At 37.8% G+C, this 21,256-nt stretch overlaps 1 protein-coding gene across 3 annotated transcripts in view; it reads right to left on the bottom strand.

The window, feature by feature from the left end:
* Window positions 1–21,256, bottom strand: part of LGR5 (leucine-rich repeat containing G protein-coupled receptor 5) — a 146,835-nt gene that overhangs the window by 60,999 nt on the left and 64,580 nt on the right. For all 3 annotated transcript variants that reach the window (XM_011929335.1, XM_011929336.1, XM_011929337.1), the window contains exon 2: window positions 18,946–19,017. In XM_011929335.1, the coding sequence (XP_011784725.1) occupies window positions 18,946–19,017 (72 nt within the window). The remainder of the gene's footprint in view (window positions 1–18,945; window positions 19,018–21,256) is intronic.

The raw sequence follows: 21,256 nt of genomic DNA, 5'->3' as shown, positions 1-21,256 counted from the left end.
AATATTTCTGTTGCAACTATACCTCGAAATACCCAACTTTCTTATTAAATTTGTCAAATAAGAGTGTAAACTATCACAATCACTTTTTTCTAAACTCCACCAGCAAAGGACAGAGTAGCTTAATTTAACATGATTTGATAGAGCAATACTTAAAAAAATTGAAAACAAAGAGATATTAGCATGAAGGACATTAACATGCGTTATTTAATGGAAAATTCTGACATTATTAAATGGTAAAATTTTAGAAGGTTACTTTATAATATTTTTCTACGTAGGAGATAGCCACAGTGAAAAATTGTGCAAAAGATCAACAAGATGTGGTACCTGAAACATGTGATTCAGCATTTTTTCTGCAGCCACATCAAAGCCATAACCTCATATGTTAAAGAACAAAATGGAAAATGCAAAAACAACAATGTGACTCCAAAGAGCACAGTATTTTGAGAAGCTGATCATACAGAATGGTGAGTAGAACTGGGACTCAATATACCTTTGCCCTGTTTTTTTTTTTTTTTCTTTTTTAGAGATGGTTTCTTGCCAAGGCTGGCCTTGAACTCCTAGGCTCAAGCAATCCTCCTGCCTCAGCCCCCTGAGTAGCTGGAACTATAGGGGTGTGCCATAGTACCCAGCCCCCTGCTTTTTTTGATGGAGATGGGGATTTGGGGATAAGGATTCGGTTGGTCCAATTGACCAGTGCTTATTTCTGAAGGACCTAACAGCCTCAAATGTATACCTTCGATACTATCTTTAAAGGAGAGAGCATTCAGTCAGAGATCCACTGACTGGACTGAAATAAGCCATTTCTCATACAACTTTAAATATGCGTCCCATTACCACTTCACACCACTAATAATATACTATAAATGAATATTTAAAGAAATGCTACACTTATCATATGAATAGAACTTCAGAGTAGTATTTGTGGTATGTGTATTTAAAGCATTATTTATGCCAAGCAAATGAAATAAAATTAAAATACAACACACTTTAAAAAATTATGCTTAAAAACATTAACAACATAAGAAGGTCCTAGGATCTCTCCGAGAGGCTCTGCTTATCCTGCGTCTGCAGCACTAACTTGCTTTGTGTTGTTGAATTGAAGTTAGTTAATATTGCTGAGCCTTGCTGTCCCACTAATTACAAGAAATATTAAGATAAAATGGCTCCTTGGGTCCCTTCCAGATCCAAACCTCCATGATTTCCCTACCTTGTCTTGTGGTCATTTGTGTTTGTCCCTGTTTTTCCTTTTCTTTACAGATACAATCTTTTAAAAGACTTGGATAGCTCTTATATTGTATTCCTCCTACCTATCTCATGGTACCTAAAGAAGTGTTTTTTCAAGTGATAAATAATTTAGTGGCCTGCTCTAAAATTAAGAAAAAGAATAGAGTAGACAAACAGCAGAATGAATTGACTGAAGTATTGTTTTATAAAAGCCTTTGTTTCCAAATATATTTGTGAAAATGGATTGAGGGGAGGAAATTTGTTTCTTCCTATACATGGTCAGAAAGGTTTGAGAGCTACTAGCCTAACTATGGTGTAGGCACTTAATAAATATGTGTTATTAACATGTAATTCAGCATAATATTTGACCAGGGTAACCTAAGAGATGTTTTATTTCTTTATTTCCTATAAAACTGTCTTATCAGAAAACCCTCTTTAGACACTAACTCTGACCTTCCATCTTGTCTCCCCATATTCAGTCTCGACCTACTCCCACCCACTCCATATTCACTGATGGTCTTTATAAAGACAACTCTGACCATATTACTGCCCTATTCGAAAACTCTCTGTCAGTTTCCATGCCAGGTAAATAGAAATGAAAAGTCCTCAGACTCTTTTCTGAGAATTCCCTGATCCCTACTGGATGCTAGAACTGAACTAGACCACGAGGTTTGCTTTTTTTAGACATGCCCTCCACATTCCCTGCTCTAGCCATTTGTTCCACCTAAAATACTCTCCTTTCCCTCCGTTTTCCAAAGCAACCTCAGTGCTACCAAAGGACTTCAAAGTAGAGAGATCGCCCATGAGTTTGGAAAGCATTTGGAAAGCTCAGTTTCTGATGGTCCATCTCTCTACTTTGAACTCCTTTGGTAGCACTTTGTGTCTTGCTATAGATTTTACAATATACCTTGTGTTATATTGTGTACTTGTCTTATGACACATGAAAGACTGGGAACTCCTTGAACCTGGGTATTCTCTTGGTATCCGTATAGGGCCTTGAATACTGTCTGAAAGTAGGTTGCCCCAGTAGTGCCTAACTAACCAGTTGAGTAGAGACTACTGACTGTCCCCCAGTATCCATTCTCCCCTTGTAGAATAATTCCCCCACCCAGAATTTTAGCAGATTACATGGCCACCCAGCTACAGTCTGATTTTCCAGTCTTCTTTGCATCTAATCCTGATTATGTAACTAAATTCAACTGTGATCAAAAGTGATATATGAAACACCTGTATCACCTCCTTAAACAGACATTGCTTGTTCTTAATTTCTTCAACTTCCCCTTCCTGCAGAAGGGGTACTGGTGAGATATCATCAACAATTCTGGTTTGGAGAACATTCCACAGAAGGCAAAACAAGAACAACAGAAAACCAGAAGGAACCCGGGCTCCTGGATGACCCTGTGGAACTGAGCTGTCCCAAAGCTCTGAAGTCTGTTTTGGGTGAATAATCGAATCAGAATGGACCCTGTGGTATCCTCTGAGAGTCAAGGACTGAAGGATTATTTAGCTGTCTGGGCTGGTAAACCTCCATTGCAGGAAAGAAAGGTATGGTGTCATACTTGCCTAGATATTGGCCCCAATGCATCGTGTTTGCAAAGCTGTTTCAATCTACAATATTCTCCGTCTCGCTGCTTTATTTGCCTTTCGTCTTCCTATTGTTAGCTTGCAATTGGTGCACCTGAACTATCACAGACATCGTATGTTGCTATTTTCCTAAAAGTCAGTCTAAGTTGGGAAGAAATGTTATTCTTTCAAGCTATCTTTTTTCCTGGTCTTGGTTATGCATATTTTTATTGTGGTAAAATATATATAAAATAATATTTACCATTTTAAACATTTGTATGTGTAGATTCAGTAACATTTAAAAAATTTTCCTCCCACACTAGCCTGCCTGTCTAGAGATTATTTTTTATTATACTTTAAGTTCTGGGGTACATGTGCACAATGTGCAGGTTTGTTACATAGGTATATATGTGCCATGTTGGTTTGCTGCACCCATCAACTCATCATTTAGGTATTTCTCCTAAAGGTGTCCCTCCCCCAGTCCCCATCCTGCGACAGGCCCCGTGTGTGATGTTTCCCTCCCTGTGTCCAAGTGTTCTCATTGTTCAATTCCCACTTATGAGCGAGAACATGCGGTGTTTGGTTTTCTCTTCTTGTGTTACTTTGCTGAGAATGATGGTTTCCACTGTCATCTCTGTTGCTGCAAAGGACATAAACTCATCCTTTTTCATGGCTGCATAGTATTCCAATTCAGTAGCATTATATATATTCGCAATGTTGTCTAACCATCACCACTATCTACACCCAAATTTTTGATTATCCCAAACAAAATCTCCATACCTGATTAGCAATATCCCTCCATTCCCCTTATTTCCAGCCCCTGGTAATTTCTATTCTACATCCTGTCTCTATGAATTTGCTTTTTCTAGGTATCTCATATTAGTGGAATCATGTAATGTTTTCTTTTTGTATCTGACTTATTTCACTAAGCATAATATTTTCAGTGTCCAACCGTGTTATATCATATATCAAAATTGCATTCCTTTTTGTGATAGAATAAGGTACCGTTGTATGTATATACTGCATTTTGTTTATCCCTTCATCTGTTAATTGAAAGTTGTATTATTTCCATCTTTTGGCTCTTGTGAACAGTGATGCTACGAATATTAGTGTACAAATATCTGAGTCCCTGGATTCCATTCCTTTGGGTATATATCTAGTAGTGGAATTCTTGGGTCAAATGGTGGTTCTATGCATAACCATTGGAAAAATGATTACACTTTTATATATTCCTACTAATAATGCATCAGGGTTATAATTCCTCTACATCTGAAGCTATCTTTTTTATATCCCACAGTATTTATTGAGGGCCTGCTCTGTGCTCGTGCCACTTTATTTTTTTTTAAATATTTATTTATTTATTATTATTATTTTTTTGAAACAGGGTCTCACTCTGTCACCCAGGCTAGAGTGCAGTAACTCAAACTTGGTTCACTGCAACCTTGCCTCCCAAGCTCAACCAATCTTCCCGCCTCAGCCCCACAAGTGGCGGAACTACAGGCATGTGACACCATGCCCGGCTAAATTTTGTATTTTTTTTTTTTTTGGTAGAGACAGGGTTTTGCCATGTTGTCCAGGCTGGTCTCAAATTCCTGGACTCAAGCGATTCACTGCCTCAGCCTCCCAAAGTGTTAGGATTACAGGCGTGAGCCACAGTGCCCAGCTTTGTGTTAGTACCTCTTTAGGTGACAGTGAGTGATACAGCAGTGAATACCAGGATAAAGTCCCTAACCTCATGGAGCTGGTATTCAAATGTGACAAGATAGTTATTAAATAAAAAGTCAAGTGAATAATATAACATGAAAAATGCTCTGAAAAAAGCAAAATCAAAGCAAAGGGATAGAGAGCAATGGGTGGTGGTTGTGGTGGTGATGGGCTATTATTTCAGATAAGATGGTCAGAAAAATCTCTCTGCTAAGTAGGCATTTCAGTAGACGCCTGCACCATGCAGGTATTGATATAAAGACAACAAAATTCCTGAGGTAGAGTGTGCCTGGTGTGGTCCAGAAGCTGCAAGGAGGCGAGCATGGCTGGAGTGGAATGACAGCAGGAGGATGGCAGGAGGTAAGGTTGGAGAGGTGTCCAGGCCCATCCCATAAAGGTCTTTGCAAGGATTTCAAATCAGAGAGTAATGTGATCAGATCTGTGTTTTAGAAATGTCCTTCTGATGGGACCCTTTTGTATATATATTTATTTAACTTTTAAGTCCAGGGTACATATGCAGGTTTGTTATATAGGTAAACTTGTGTCATGGGGGTTTGTTGTACAGATTATTTCATCACCCAGGTATCAAGCCCAGTACCCATTAGTTATTTTTTCCTGATCCTTTGCCTCCTCCCATCCTCTGATAGGCCCCAGTGTGTGTTGTTCCTCTCTATGTGTCCACGTGTTCTCATCATTTAGCTCCCACTTGTAAGTAAGAGTATGTGGTACCTGGTTTTCTGTTCCTGTGTTAGTTCGCTAAGGATAATGGCCTCCATCCAGCTCCATCCACGTTTCTGCAAAGGACGTGATCTTGTTCTTTTTTATGGCTGAATAATATTCCATGGTGTACAGGTACCACATTTTCTTTATCCAGTCTACCACTGATGGGGATTTAGGTTGATTTCATGTCTTTGGTACAGTGAATAGTGCTGCAATGAGCATATGCATTCATGTGTCTTTATAATAGAATGATTTATATTCCTTTGGGTATATACCCAGTAATGTATTGCTGGGTTGAATGGTAGTTCTGTTTTTAGGTCTTTGAGGAATAGCCACACTGTCTTCACAATGGTTGAGCTAATTTTCACTCCCACCAACACTGTATAAACATTCCTTTTTCTCCACGATCTTGCCAGCATCTGTTATTTTTTGACTTTTTAATTATAGGCATTCTGACTGGTGTGAGATGGTATCTCATTGTGGTTTTGATTTGCATTTCTCTAATTATCAGTAATGCTGAGCTTTTTTTTTCATATACTTGTTGGCTGCATGTATGTCTTCTTTTGAAAAGTGTCTGCCCACTTTTTACTTTCTTTGTTTTTTCCTTGTAAATTTTTTTAAGTTTCTTATAGATACTGGATATTAGATCTTTGTTAGATGCATAGTTTGCCAACATTTTCAATGGGACCCTTTTAAAGTGGAGAATAGACCAGGGGGTCAAGAGTGGAAGCACAGGAGGGACTAAAATCTTCAGATGGGAGATGGTGGGATAGTGTAGCAGTGGTAGAGGTGGCATGAAGTGGTGGGATTTGGTGTGGAAGAAAAATCCAACCTGATGAGCCACTAGGGTCGAGGTGGAATGTAGGCAGTCAAAGAGGAGCAACGTTTTATACTTACAGTTACATTATGTATAATCCACATGCATTTGATTAGTTATCTAAAGTGCTATGTAGAATACTGAAGCAAATGAAATGGGCATGATGTGATATAAAAAAGTTGCTTTTTGAATTAAGACAGATTCAGGTTTGGTTGACAATCATAGACAGCTTAATTGATCAGACTCAACTGACTCATAACTTATTTTGGTCAAAATGCCCCTAACTCTCCTGTTCACAGTCAGGACTTCAACAGTGCATTTGTGAGCTCTAAAACATAGCCTTCAACTAGGTGTTTATCAGCTTTCACTGCTGTGACAGTATCATCAAATAGCTGGAGGGCTTTTGAAATAGTGACTTTGGAAATGAAAAGGAGAAGATAAAAACTTTATTTTTTTTAAACTAGTTTAAATTATTGTTAGGGTGAATGCCTTTCTGTTACATTTCCTGAAACTCACTTCACACAAATTGGTTTTCTTTTTTGGGCAGGGACTTTCGGTCTCCTGAGTCTATATTCGGAACTAACCTGTGGAAACACTGACCTGTGATATCAGGGCGGTCTGTCTTAAAGCAAAGGAATTTATGATCTGCTATTAGGTCTTTGCTGGGCTGGTGACAGATCTGTCTCATTGACAAAAACAGCAATTTAAGGAAATCATTCCCCTTTTATTTCTTTACCATGTGGGGTGGCTTTAGTACTTTCAAAACGGAAATGCATGCAAACAGGAATAAAACAGGCTTTCAAATGTGGTCACAGTACACAAATAGGAAGAAACACACACATCTTTCTTGTGATGATTTGAACTAACAGTTTGCTAAGCAATTATTTTCCAACCCTAGAGAGCAACATAACATTTGGTCAGAAGTTTTTTTTTTTGTAAACGCTGTCTCTAAAATTATCATTTCATGGGAATATTTTTTTCATCATCTTCGCTTCTGTAATAAGATATAACTTGTTAAAAAAAAACTTGTCTTTCTACATAAAATATTTTTAAAAGCTTTTATCCCTTAAGTCATTGCTCCAAATATGACTCATATTGTCCCACCATTGTTAGTTTTACTGACTTAATTGCTATTAAAAGAAAAAAGCCATTAAGTTATGATAGACAATAGACACATTCCTATTTCAAGAAATCAAACAGGTAGATGTTTTGGTGCTGTAAAAACCATCTACAGTATTTTGGAGAATGTACAATTTTCTTTGAATTGCTAAAGTAATTTGAATCTTTAAAGGATTTTATTTTATATTTTGTAGCTTCCTTTTGTAAAACGGAGGGATGAGAGCAAAGCAATCATGTGTAGGTCTAATTTTTCCTCTCTAGACATAGGGAGAGGTATGTGTACAAGATCGGGGGAGTACTGAGGATGGAAGGGGGCATTTGACCTTGCATTTGAAACCTTTGGGAAATTATTGTGCAGGAAACCATGATCCAACATGGGTCCACTTGGCTGAGTAGCATTTTCAGAGCTAAGTGAGAAGGCCTGGCTAGATCTACTAGGCCTCCTGGGTCAGTTCTTGCACAAATTTCTTCTTGACTTCTAATTTAGTTATTTTTTTTTCTTTCCCTTTTTGTTTTCTTCCTTCTCACCATTAACTTGCTGTGAGATAACACAAGTTACTTAACTTCTATGAGCCTTATTTCCCTTACATTAAAAGAAATGAAAGGGTTCTTTCACGGAGGTCTTTTTCTACCCTCAATTTTTAAAAAATTACACTTGCATTTCCTACTGTTATTTTTTCCTCCCTCAGTCTCCTCTTCCTCCCTTTTTCTTCTTCTTGTTTATTGTAAGATTACTTTATTATAACATGTCATTAACATTGTAAAAAGCACTTTCCCATAATTTATATCACTGAGTAGGTCAGGGATTATTATTATCCACATTTTGTAGACGAAGACACCAAAGCTCCGAAAGGTTTTATGTAAAGTGAAAAACATTGTCGCTTTCCTTATTTATTTAAAGGTAGTCTAGTCTTCTTATGGAGCGTAGAAGCTATGTAATAGCAGTGCTACTTAAATAATTGGAGTAGAATTAACTTGAACATCATAATTCTTGTGATTTAAAAGAAAACGTTTCATCAGACTACTTAGTAAATTCATGCTGGCTCCTAGAAATTGTCGCTTTATTTTCCAACTTTTACAAAGCACACGACAGTGAAAGGGCATACACTCTATAAATGTTAAATTAATTTCTTCTAGAAATTTGATGAGGGCTATCAGGCTTAATGGTAATAATTTTTCCCCTTTTTCCATTCTAAAGATCTGGATGGTACTTGCCTATTTCCAGTTTTCTGGTACTGTTTTCCTTCTCTGTGATTTTCCAATATTGATTTCAGCAGTTCTGTGACTATTTCTGAATTTTCCCACTCTTTAGAGTTGTAATTTACCTGAATAATTAATTGCTGCTAAACTATCATTTAAATGTAAAATTTCTGAAAAGTCTTTTATTCTTTTATAAAGTATCAAAATATTCTCATTTGGAAAAAAATTGTCCTAAATAAAGTTAGCCAAAACTATGATAATATAATTAGGGACTCTCAAAAGATACATAAGTGATGAAACCAGGATAATAATAGTCAATTAAAATTGATATTCGTGATTCAATTCAATTAATTGATTTGCTTTTGTTACTTTTAGGGCCAACTACATTTATAGGTTTGGCTTTGGTTTATCCATACAGGAGCCAAGTATCTGAGTCATATGAAGAATTAGAAATATGATGAAACTTATAGTAAGATGTAATTTGCCTCAACTTGCAGTAATGCATGACAGCAATAATTGACTAAGCCCACCATGGTAGGTGTTGTTTTACGAGGTGCTCCTGCTGGTCAGATGGGAACAGATACATAAGAACTTAACCTTCTTGTGTTCATCTTTGGTAAGATTTGCAGAAGCCAATTTAGTGCCTTGGATACAAGAATCATGATATTTCATCAATGAATTTTCTTCCCATTTGAGAAAAAAATGTCTTTCCCAATACTCCTTGAAGCAATTTTCGAAAACTGTATCCACCCCCTTCCATTGTTCTAGCCAATGCCTCAAGTGCTGCTGTCATTGTGTCAAGCATATCCGATTTGTGAAATCCAGTCAAAAGGCTTCCTTTCTTAAACTGTGTATTCATGAGCTGTGCATTTTGCTTTCATTATTTGATATAATAAAAAATATTCCGATTTCAAGGTTCAAGGGCTAAGAATTGTTAAGAACTAAGACCACTGGACCAAGTAAATAAACTCTTTCAAGTCATTAAGGAGATCCTTTAATGTGCATAGGGCCCTGTGGTTTCTTTAACCAGACTAAGAGAGTCCAATTTCAATTCCTTTATGGAATCTTCCTTAACCATCTCAGTTAACAGTCAGCTCTCCTATAAGATACATTCTATAAAATCTAGCCTATAAAGGTTGATTTCCTATCCTCTACCCTTTCTTTTAAAGTTTGCTTTTGTTGTTGTTGTTGTCGTTGTTGTTTTTTAAGATCCTGGACTTCAGGATCCTCCCAACTCAGCCTCTCTAGTAGCTGGGACTACAGGTACGCACCACAGTGCCTAGCTCATTTTCTACCCTTTTATAAGCAGTCTATCGGATTATAGACTCCTAAACTCAAGAGTCTTATTGCATGCACAGAAAAGGGAGCTCAACTGATATTTATTGATCGTTTGATCTTGTTTCCAAAGGCAGCTGGCCATACTGCTGCAGTTGCTTCAGGTCTGGCATAACTATTCCAAGATAGCTAGTCATTATAGAACCAGATTAGAAACAGCTGAGGAATATTCCTTCTTTGTTACATATCAAACTTAAATTCAGCAATTTCTTAGAGCACTTTCAATATGCTACGTATAGTGCTTTTGGGCATATAAAGAGTAGCTACCATTTATCAAACAGTTCATAAATGCTAGGGCACAATATTCAGTACTTTATGAGCATGGTACTATTTGTTTAAAACAATCACATTCAACAATTGGCATCATCTCTATTTACAAATAGCAGAATGAGCCAAAGAGAGGTTATTTGCTCACACTAGGTAGAAAAGTTCATAGAAGAAAATTTGGTTCAAATATAGCATTTTGACCCCAAATTTAGGGTTTGTAATTATTACTCTGGTTAAAGGAAGGTTGGTCTGAAGCTTAGGTTGGTTAGGAGCAACCCTGACCTCAAATAGGAAAATGCAGGGACACGATGGTTGTATCACTTGAGGCATTGGCTATCAGAAAACCATTGCCCATTGCTTTTTATTTAAATTCCTCTGACTGCCTTTCAGATTCAGCACAATCTTACTACTCTTACCGCTATGACTGGTCGTCTCTTCTTCCTCTTCCTAGGCTCTCTTTTAGTCTTCATCTTCCAACCATAGATGTTCCTCAAGTTTCTGTCCTCACACCTTTTCTTTTTTTCTGCTCTGCTTAGTGGTACTGAAATTTTAGTGTGCATTGCCATCACCTTAGAAGCCATAAAAAATTCAGATCCCCAAGGCCCCAATCCTGACCCAGGGAACCAGACATTCTGGGAGAAGGACTTGGAAATCTGCATTTTTAATAAACAGTTCCAGTGATTTTATTGTAGATTGAAAAACTACACCAGGAAACACAGACCTCTCTCAAGGTTCTCTCTCAAGGTTCTCATCCACCCAGCAACTTCAACCATCACCTCTTCGTAAACTACTCTCCAATCATTATCTCTAGAACAGACCCATCATGCTTCACACTTACATTCTAACAATGTTACTGACATTCCCATTTAGATGTCCTGCCGCCCCCTTACTCTTAGTATATCCAGAACTGGGCATCTTCTTGCCTCCAAAATCAGTTCTTCCCTTGAATTCCCTGTTTCTGTCCCTCACCAGGCTCCTGACACCTGATTTCATATCCCTATTCAGAGTCATCTCTCATCTTTATAATTTCCCTTTAGTCCCTATGTTCAACCAACTGATGAGTCCCTGACTGTCTTTGTCTGTTAGGGTGCTTTCATATATTCCAGTGGTTCTCAGCCCACCTGTAGAGCTTTGAAAAAATGATGTCTGGGTCCCCACTGAGATCCATTAAATCGGAATCTCTGGGGACAATCCCTGGTCATTAGTAGCTTTAAAAACTATGCTAGGCAATTCTAATGCATATTCAAGGATGGGAAACTTTAAAGTAGTTCTCTCTGTTTAATATTTGTAAGATCACCTGAAGACCTTCATGGTCTCCATCCCCAGAAACAATGATTAATTCATTAATTGTTGAGAGAATTAGGACAGGTGATTTGTTAACAGATTTTAACAGGTACTCAGGCTAGGCGCGGTGGCTCATGCATGTAATCCCAGCAGTTTGGGAGGCCAAGGCAGGCGGATCCTTGAGGTCAGGAGTTTGAGACGAGCCTGGTCAACATGGTGAAACCTCATCTCTACTAAAATACAAAAATTAGCTGGGCACAGTGGTGGGTGCCTGTAATCCCAGCTATTTGGGAGGCTGAGTAGGAGAATTGCTTGAACCCAGGAGGTGGAAGTAACAATGAGCTGACATTGTGCCACTGCACTGCAGCCTGGGTGACAGAGTGAGACTCCGTCTAAAAAACAAACAAATAAACAAAAAACGAGTTACCCAAATGAGACAATGAGAACCCGAACTAGGTGGTGACAAAATCGACTGAACAAACAGGAAAGACAAGGTGGAATTATAAGCTTTAAGACTTGAAAATTGGCTGAATTTAGGAGGTAGGAGAAGAAAATGACAGCAAATGACTGACAGGGCAGACACAAATCTGGATAATAAGAATGCTGGTGGCAAGCAGGCAAGGTAGGAGAAAATGGTTGTGGGAGGCTGGGCAGGTGACACATGATTGAACTTTGTTCTGCACATGTTGAGTTTTGAAGTACTGGAAGATACTTGGTGGAGGTGTCACTTAAGTAGTTGGGGATTTTCAAAATGTGGTAGCTAAACCAGCAGTATTGACATCACCTGGAAGTGGCTTATAAATGCAAATTCTTGACTTTCTCTTCCCAATCCCCAGCCTGCTGAAGAAATTCTGTGGTGGGGCCCAGAGATGTGTGGTTTTACAAGCACTACAGGTGATCCTGATGTCACTAGATTTCAAGAGTCACTAGCCTAGAGTAGTGGTCCTCAAGCTTTACCATGCATCAGAATCACCTGGAGAGCTTGTTAAAGGCAGTTTTCTGAGTTTAATCCCCAGAGTTCCTGATTTACCAAGTTGGGGTGGGGGCACATTAATTTGTATTTCTCAAAAGCAAGTTCATATAAAGAGCAAGTTTAGATAAAGAATAAATAACAAGGTGGTGCCAGTGCACCACTGTCCAGGGACAATATGTTGAGAACCATTGGCCTAGCAATCAAAGGCAAAAGAGATCTGGTCTGGAAACATAGATTTGGAGGTCATCTATATACAGAAAGTCATGAGTTTCTTGCTCAGACACCTATTGTAGCCTCCTACAGGGTCCTTTGGCTTCCATAATTCCCCAATCTATTTTGCATGCAGAAATCTGAGAAATCTTTTAGGTTCATAAATCCTATTGGTTCACTAGCTGCACATAATCCTCCAATGGCTTCCCGTTGCTCTTATTTGAATTCCATACATGGCTTAACTGGCCCTGCACGATCTGGTCTTTTTCTTCCTCTCCAACTGCATCCACATCACTTCCCTCTCTCTTACTCTGCTCCAGCCATACTAATTTTTTTACAGATCCGCAAACACATCACATTCTTTCCACCTAAGGCCTCTACTCACACTGTTCTCCTGCTTGAAACACTGTATCCCAGCTCTAGAGTTCCAATCCCTCCTTCACCTTCTCATCTCAGTTTAGACACCACCTTCTTGGAGAGACCTTCCCTCCTTCTCACCCCTTGTTATTTGTTCCCTACCTATACCATGTTTGTGTTATTCACTGCTCTTGTCACAATTAGCAAATATCATGTACAGTTGTGTCCTTGCTTATTATTTGTCTCCTCCACTCAATTGACAACTTCCTGAGGGCAGGGGCTTGCTGAATGAATGAATGAAACAAACACAGCAAGTCCTATTTGCTCTTATGTTCTCGGTGGCTTCATAAATGTGTGTTGAATGGAGGAAGTATAGAGAAAGGAGACAATAAAGTTAAGTGGAAAAATATGAGGGATGTCTACATTTTATAGGGTGTGGGGGAGAATGGAATGCTAAGGAGAAAAAGGAGGCAGAGAGGTAGGGCACTTTCAAAACAGTGGCCTATACACCACAAACATATATATATATCTAAATGTCTATATCTAGCTGGATGGATAGCCATTTGGAAGACTACCCTTACAAAATAAGTGCCATGAAATAACACTTGAGTTTCAAGGAGGCAGTGTTTATAATCAATGGTCAGGTCTATGAAGACAGGAGACGATCACTGTGAGAAGGCCAAGGGCCTGAAGATTATTCATGGGCATGAGGGTGTTTTTATTTTATGAGCACAACTCAATATGTGGATTATAGTTTACCAGAGTTCTTTGATCATTTTTTCATTTGATCCTCAGTAAAAAAAAACCTCAAAAGACAGGCAGGACAGCTATACAGACGCTATTTTCAGTAACATGCTGGGGAAGTAGAAGTAACAAGCCTAGATTATGCTTTCAGAAAGTTTAGTGATCTCTCATTACAAATTTCATCTGTAATAATAGATATCTACTATTTATGTAGAGATTCTTCATGTCCAACCATAATATGAGCAAACAGTTCCAGGGAACAATAGTAACTTAAAAACAGACCTCCCTAGAGCTTCTCATGTTTCTTTTCTAAATCGAGTATTTGATTCCAATAGCACTAGAATCTGGGAAGATTTTTTTAAATGCTACTTGGAAATAAAGGCTTTTAACTTGGACAATTTTAAATGGTAACAATTCGTTCCCCCCTCCTTATTTAGTCAGACTGCCAAGCTAAGTTTAATGTAACTTGTAGATGCCAGCAATAGTCACCATCTGCTATTAGCTCCTAACATCTCTACCACACTCTGATGGATCAAATGTAGGATCTTTTATTTGTCCACATAGCAAGCGTTAATGGAAGTACCTGGAACTGAGTAAATAGGAGGAGAGATACTGTTGGAAGGAAATACAATGATTTCTCACGTTATTAAAATAGTAAAGAACTATCTGCAGTCGTTGCCTATATCCATTAAAGCTCAGAATTGGAAACAGTTTTTCAAGTCCAGGATCCCTGAGATTCCTGCAAAATCAGGCTCATGAAATAAGAACATAGGGGGTTAAAATCTTTTGGAAGGTGTTTTCATTTTCCTAATACAACTCTATATACAGAATATAGTTTACCAACATTCTTTCATCATCCTTTCATTTGATTCTTGGAAACACCTTAAAAGGCAGGCAGCACCATTCTCTTCCGAGGCTTAGTGAGCATTAAGTGGATTATCAGCTAGTAAGTGGCAGAGCCAGGATGGGAATCCTGGGCTTCTGGATCTAGATTTGTGCTCTTCTTTCTATGCAGTACAGCTTCCCTAATTTAGATCTGCTTTTCTTTCTTTCTTTTTTTTGCAAAAGAAAAAGACTCCCCTTCTCTATGCATGGGCACATTGCCACCAGAAGGACAACTGGCCTGTGCATATCTGGTCACCTTGTAAAGTCACAAAAACAAAACAAAACAAAGCAAAACTAAACTAAACAAATACAAAATAAGACTGAAATGTGTCAAAAACTTGCAGCATAGGTAACAAGTGTTCTAGACTGTCAGGAAGGAGAGAGGAAGACAATTTTCTGTGATAGCTGTTCTTCTTAAATACTTTTTGTAACTCGTCATTCAGTCAAGAGTTACGATGCTTTTTTTTTTTTTTGGGACTGAGTCTCACTTTATCACCAGGCTGGAGTACAGTGGCACCATCCTGGCTCACTGCAATCTCTGTCTCCTGGGTTCAAGCGATTCTACTGCCTCAGCCTCCTGAGTAGCTGGAACTACAGGTGTGCACCACAACGCCCAGCTAATTTTTGTATTTTTAGTAGAGATGGGCCAGGATGGTCTTGATCTCTTGACCTCGTGATCCACCCGCCTCGGTCTCCCAAAGTGCTGGGATTACAGGTGTGAGCCACTGCACCCGGCTGAGTTACGTGCATTTTTAAACATTAAGACAGTGGATGCCGCTAGCACTTTATTGATTCTTACAGGATTTTGAACTGTGACACCTTTGTTAAGGCTTAGCCATGGATGAGAGGTGAACCATGGCATGGCTATCTACACAGTTTATAATATAGTTAAAGGAATTAAATGAGGAAAATGATGTATCAGGTAATTAGAGCTAAGGGGAAGAGTGGTAATGTGGCTTTATTAACAGTGATTTATTTTTATTTTTTATTTTTTCAGAGTCTTGCTCTGATGCCAGACTGGAGTGCAATGGCCCAATCTTGGCTCACTGCAAGCTCCGTCTCCTGGGTTCAAGCGATTCCCCTGCCTCAGCCTCCTGAGTAGCTGGGACTACAGGTGCCTGCCACTACACCCAGCTAATTTTTTTTTTTTTTTTTTGTATTTTAGTAGAGGTGGGTTTCACCATGTTGGCCAGGATGGTCTCAATCTCCTGACCTTGTGATCTGCCCGCCTTGGCCTCCCAAAGTGCTGGGACTACAGGCGTGAGCCACCACACCCGGTTGATAGTGATTTTTAAAGACTGAGTTTTATGGTGGGGGGTTTCTTAATATTATTGATAGTATCAGCGGCAGTTTCATATTTAATGTATAAAGAGATAAAGCACAAAAATGAGCTGAATAAGCTGAATGAAAGACTTAACACTTTCATACAGTGTCCTAATTGTCATAATACACACACACACACACACACAGAGAAAGAGAGACAGAGAGTTAACATCTCTGTCTAGCTGTATGGGTGATTGTTTATTAGTTCAAGTAAAATATATGCTATATAAACATGGTGCTTAAGTATATGTACTTACATGTACCAAATACGATCTAAGACTCTTTTGGACCTATTGAATAATGCTAGATTGGTGAAATTCTACCCCTGAAAGTTCTGATGATACTTTTTTCATAGATAGTATATAATAGTCATGGATTAATAACCTGAATATCCAATCTCTTCCTTCTGGGAAGACAGCTCTTTATTGCTTTCTTTCTCATTCCCAGACACATGCACAGACACGTATATACACACTGATCATTACACAACTCAGTTTATAGAGCATTTAAAAGTGTTCCACTATGCAAACTACTGTGAAATCACAGTGCTAGGTGCTACTGGAGAAAAGAAAAGCACAAATTCCATGCACAATTCCAAACCTCCCTCTGCTTTCCAAGCATGGCTTTGAAAGTCATTTTGAATCTTAGCTTTGACCTAGGTTTGAATCTTAGCTCTGATACATATCAACTCCATTATGTTGGGCAAGTTCCTTATTTTCTCTGTATTTAAGTTTTCTTATCTGTTAAATGGGAATAATAATATCTACCTTTATGGGGTTATAATTCACTGAAATGATGTGTGTAAAGCACTTTCAACAGTGATTGGCACAGAGTAAGCTATTATTGTTGTTATTACACTTATATTATTATTTTTGAAGATCATATAGCCTAAAAGAGAATATAGACTTAAGCATATGTCTACCAGAAACAATCAACAGCATAATGAAAATGTTCTGTTAAAGGATTTTTTGTTTTAAACAAAAAATCATAGAACCTCCCCAAACCCCTAAATTTAGCTTTGGGAACAAAGGAATAAACCAAGAAGAGTTGATCATTTTTCCAGGTTTCGTAAATACTAACTTCTTTTGCCACTAAATGAATAATGATGTCTTTAAGACATCAGTTAGGTGCAGCACAGATTTATATATGGAAAAGCAGTCTTGATTTTAAATTCAGCAAGTCAGCCGGCTTAGCAGAAAGAATTCCAGAACAGAATGAGGCAATGGAATGAATAGTCTTTAAAGGGTCTCCTTTATTTCTGAAATTCTGTGATTCTATGGTCAAGATACTTGATGAAGTTTCCAGAGAGATAAAAATAAGACAATGCAGAAAAGTATTAGTAGTAGCATTTTCAAATGGTAGTTCTCTCCCCAAACACCACTGCTTTTTTTGTGATTTTTTTTCAACTATCTTTTTAAAAACTGGCCTTGGAACAGAATTAATATTCACCTCATGAAGAAAGAGGAGTTATTTTGAATGAGTTGGGTCACTGAAGGAGGAAATCTATTAAACAAAGTCTTTGCGGAAGTGAATTATTTATTGATTCAGCTTGTGGTCTAAAGTTGAGGTGTGTTTTGGGGGAGAAGGGAAGCATTTTGCCATAGGATATTATAAGGGAATTAAAGGGAAAAGGATAGGAAGGGCATACCTTAGAAATATGGTGGGTAAGCAGGGCTAACTATTGTATATTAATTGTGGCAGTATAGGGAGAACAAGACAGATATATTTTTTAAAATTCTGATGTTTGGAAATTATTTAAAATAATGTTTAAAAGTGTTGACTAATGTCAATGAAAATCTGTTACTTTTTTCTTAGGCAGTTAACATGTATAAGAAACTTCTTTTACATATTTTGCTTTCTCATTAGTTCATTCATTAAAAATTTACAGATTATTTATTATGTACCAGCCATGACTAAGACAGACATTGTTCCAGCTCCTATGAAGGTTAAATCCTAGTGATGGAAATGTCCTGAGACAAAAGAGAAGACGGGGAAAAAAAAAAAAAAAAAAAAAAAAGGCCTAGGACCTAGAGTGAAAATCCATTCCCTGAATGATAAAAACTTGCTGTACAATCTAGAAATCTAAGATTCCCTACCGTAACCCTTGATATCAATTTGATCACATGCAACTGCTGATTTCAGTAGTAAAACAATAGCATTTCATAAAACATAATGCCATCAAAAATAAATATAGATAAAACTCCAGAGGGGAGAAATTTCAATATGTTATCCTCTTATTCTCTTGAGAAAATGATTAATGTAGTGTAATTTGGTTATGATGAAACATTCTTTCCACCTCCCATGGTGGATTCTGGGGTGCATTAATAATTTAAATTACCCCCCAAATTAGACTCTGACTTCAGGATTTATAAAGAAAATATTTTCAGAAGAGGTTGTTACCTAAACAATTCCTTTAATCAACAGAGGACTGACTCAACTGATGATGCCAAACGTTCTACACCAGGGCTGTGATGGGATATCACCTCCTTATCCCCATCATTCAAAAGCGTAAGAGGATCAAGTGAATTTTTAAATGCAGATTTTTGATTTACCCAGTTCTTTTTCATCTTGTGAAAAGTGGTTAGTAGACTTAATCAAAATTCCTCTGTGCATCATTAACTAATTTTAGCTTCTTCCTTTTTTAGTTTTTATTTTTAGCGTTTGGAAGAGCCCAGTTTTAAATCTTCTGTGGATTTCACATTTTTCTACTGAAGCCTTGGGGGAAGCTAAATTTAAAAGTAGGGAAATAGTAATTAAAAGTGATTAGGACAAGAAGTTTTGGTGCTATACAAATGTGGACTCAATTCTCCCTGTCACAAGCCGAACCAAGCAGCAGTTTTTGGTTTTGATTATAGCTTTACTTGCGATTTTAATAAACATGAACCAGTATTCAAACTTTTAATATCCTGCTGCTTAACTATTTCCAAAGAGCTATCCAGTTCTTTTAAACAGGCTTTGTTTTAAAATTTTAATTTGTTTGGCTCAGTCTCACCTTAGAAAGTTGTAGCCTTATGGTAAACTCTTTTATAAGTTGATTTCCAGAATCATAAGCAATTCTATTTTTGCCCCCTCCCAACTAAGTGTTTCCTCATGTTCCGAAACTGTTGGTGCTGACAGGTTTTCTGCCTTGTTTTATCTGGTTCCCACAGTAAGTATGAGAGACAAACACAAGAATGTGCCCAGTGTTGACTGGATGCATCAAGACTACAGTGATACTTACAACTCCTCCAGGAACCGGAGGCTGGGCAGGGGATTCGGGAGCAGCTGACTGATGTTGTTCATACTGAGGTCTCTGGAGGGGAAAACAGACAGCGTGTGAGGAGCAGCGAATGCCACCACAAGGAAATCCAGCTGTTCAATTCACACATTTCCAAACAATATAGTAAAATGAACTCATTCCTCTGCTTGACAAATGAATCGCTATTCTACATCTTAAATATATTCCTTTTCTCTAACATTCCCGGCAACATCATGGGCTCTCTATCAAATTAGAGACCGTAGGAGGAACTTACATGGAATTCAAAATGATTTAGGCCATTCATGGGCATGGTTGTTATTCTTTATGTTTAAAATTATGTGAGTGGACAGCAAAGGAAACAGACATAACTCAACTCTAGACATAACTTTGTGTCTTGCTTTAAATTGTGTGACAAAGAGAAATGTCTTCATCGTGCAACTCTAGAAGTCCTGTTTCTCTGGGACTTTAAGCACCTTGTAAAAACAAATGCTTTGATTCAAAGAAACTTAAAAACAACAACAACAACAAAACAAGACAAAAAGCCTATTCCCTCCTTCTAACATGTTCCTTTTGCAGGTTCTCAGATTGCATTAAATAAGTGAAATGAACCATAAAACGAGGGTGTAAGGTGATCCCGCTCTGTAGCACACTTCCTGCTGGGCCTGCACAGTAGTTCCTGGCACAGGAAACAGCAAGCCACTTTAGGCAGAACTCAATCAATTTTTGTTTTAAATGAAACTCCGTGTAATTATATTTTATTCTCCCCCCCCCATCTCTTTACTGTCTCTTATATAACCCCACAGCATCATGGGTACATGCCCTCTGTATCTCAGAGGCCAAAAGACTGACAGCTGGACAGATTCTAATCAAGACCAACTCAGATTTTATGTAGTCAGCTAAAGGTCACTTAAGAAACGACTTGTTGCACGAACCTGAAGATTCAGAACTTATGGCATTGTATTCTCAGACCAGGCCTGCATTAAAATTTATCTTGAGAAAAGATAATGAAGTTCTTTTCAACCTGAATTATTGCTTTTATTAAAGTGGACACATGCATTGCACCTAATCAGCTGATTCCATTCGCAACATTTTGGTTCCTTTATCAAATACTGACTTTGCATCAATGACGCTAAGAATTGAGGAATCATTTACTCTTTGCCTTTAAAAAGTCACAATAATGTGCAAAGAAGATAAAATATTTTATTAATTGTTTCAGAGTATAGTACCACCCTGAAATTGCTATTAATTTTATTATCTGTTAGTGAATAATAAATAATGAAGCCAAGTAAATGCTATGTTCTTAAGCTAAAACTAGATAATGCCATAAGTATAGACTACAAATTTTTGCATTGTCCATATTCAGAAGTCTGGATTTTTCTGGCATTGTCTAGATAAATAAGTCAAGTAATTGATAAACAATTTCATTTTTTTTCCAAATATTCCTGTGAAATAGCACAGTCATTAAGTTCACTAAACAGCCATGTTTTAAACTGATCAATGCAGTTTCTGGATTCCTCACATTGATTATAGAATCTCTGCAAATACTTGATATTTCTCAGGAATATTCACTTTTTAAAATTTGATATCCTACTGATTTCCTAAAAGGATCAAGGTGGTTTGATTTGGGGCCATGTCTATTGGTAACACAGATCAAACCAGTCTTGACATCAAGACATATGGTGTGGAGAGCATAGATTTTCTCTCATATTTTTCTGTGTGATGTGCAAATCACTTCAGAACAAACGTTGATCTTGTCTATCTGCAGAAAGCTCTAAATAGAACATGGTCATTTACATATTAAGGTGATTCATAAGCACTCCACATTATTTTTAATATTTGTTACCCTATTTCAAGTACTTGGAAGTGAGGCTTATGTAAGCATTCACCCTCTGGTTCCCACCTGAACACTTCTTATGGCGGAGGAGACTAGGGCAGCAGAGAAAGTGCAGGCAAGCCTGAGAAGAGTGTTTTGGGTGGGAACCTAGACTTTCCCATTCACTAGCTGCATAATCTTGGGAAAACCAACCTCATTATGCAGCCTTCCTTATTTTTAAACAAGGGTGTCTCTATATTAACAGCTTGAAACCCTATGATTAGCCATTTCCAATCAGAAGGGAGTGACTTAATTCTTTTCTCAAAAAAGAAAGTACTTGGCTGGACATAGTGGCTCATGCGTATAATCCCAGCACTTTGGGAGGCTGAGGCAGGTGGATCCCCCGAGGTCAGGAGTTTGAAACCAGCCTGGCTAACATGGTGAGACCACATCTCTACTAAAAATACAAAAATTAGCTGG

Source organism: Colobus angolensis, unplaced genomic scaffold (genome assembly GCF_000951035.1).
Source record: "Colobus angolensis palliatus isolate OR3802 unplaced genomic scaffold, Cang.pa_1.0 Scaffold80, whole genome shotgun sequence".
In the NCBI taxonomy this organism is placed as follows: domain Eukaryota; kingdom Metazoa; phylum Chordata; class Mammalia; order Primates; family Cercopithecidae; genus Colobus; species Colobus angolensis.
The sequence above is the reverse complement of the archived record's forward strand: the minus strand, read 5'-3'. Positions and strand labels throughout refer to the sequence as shown.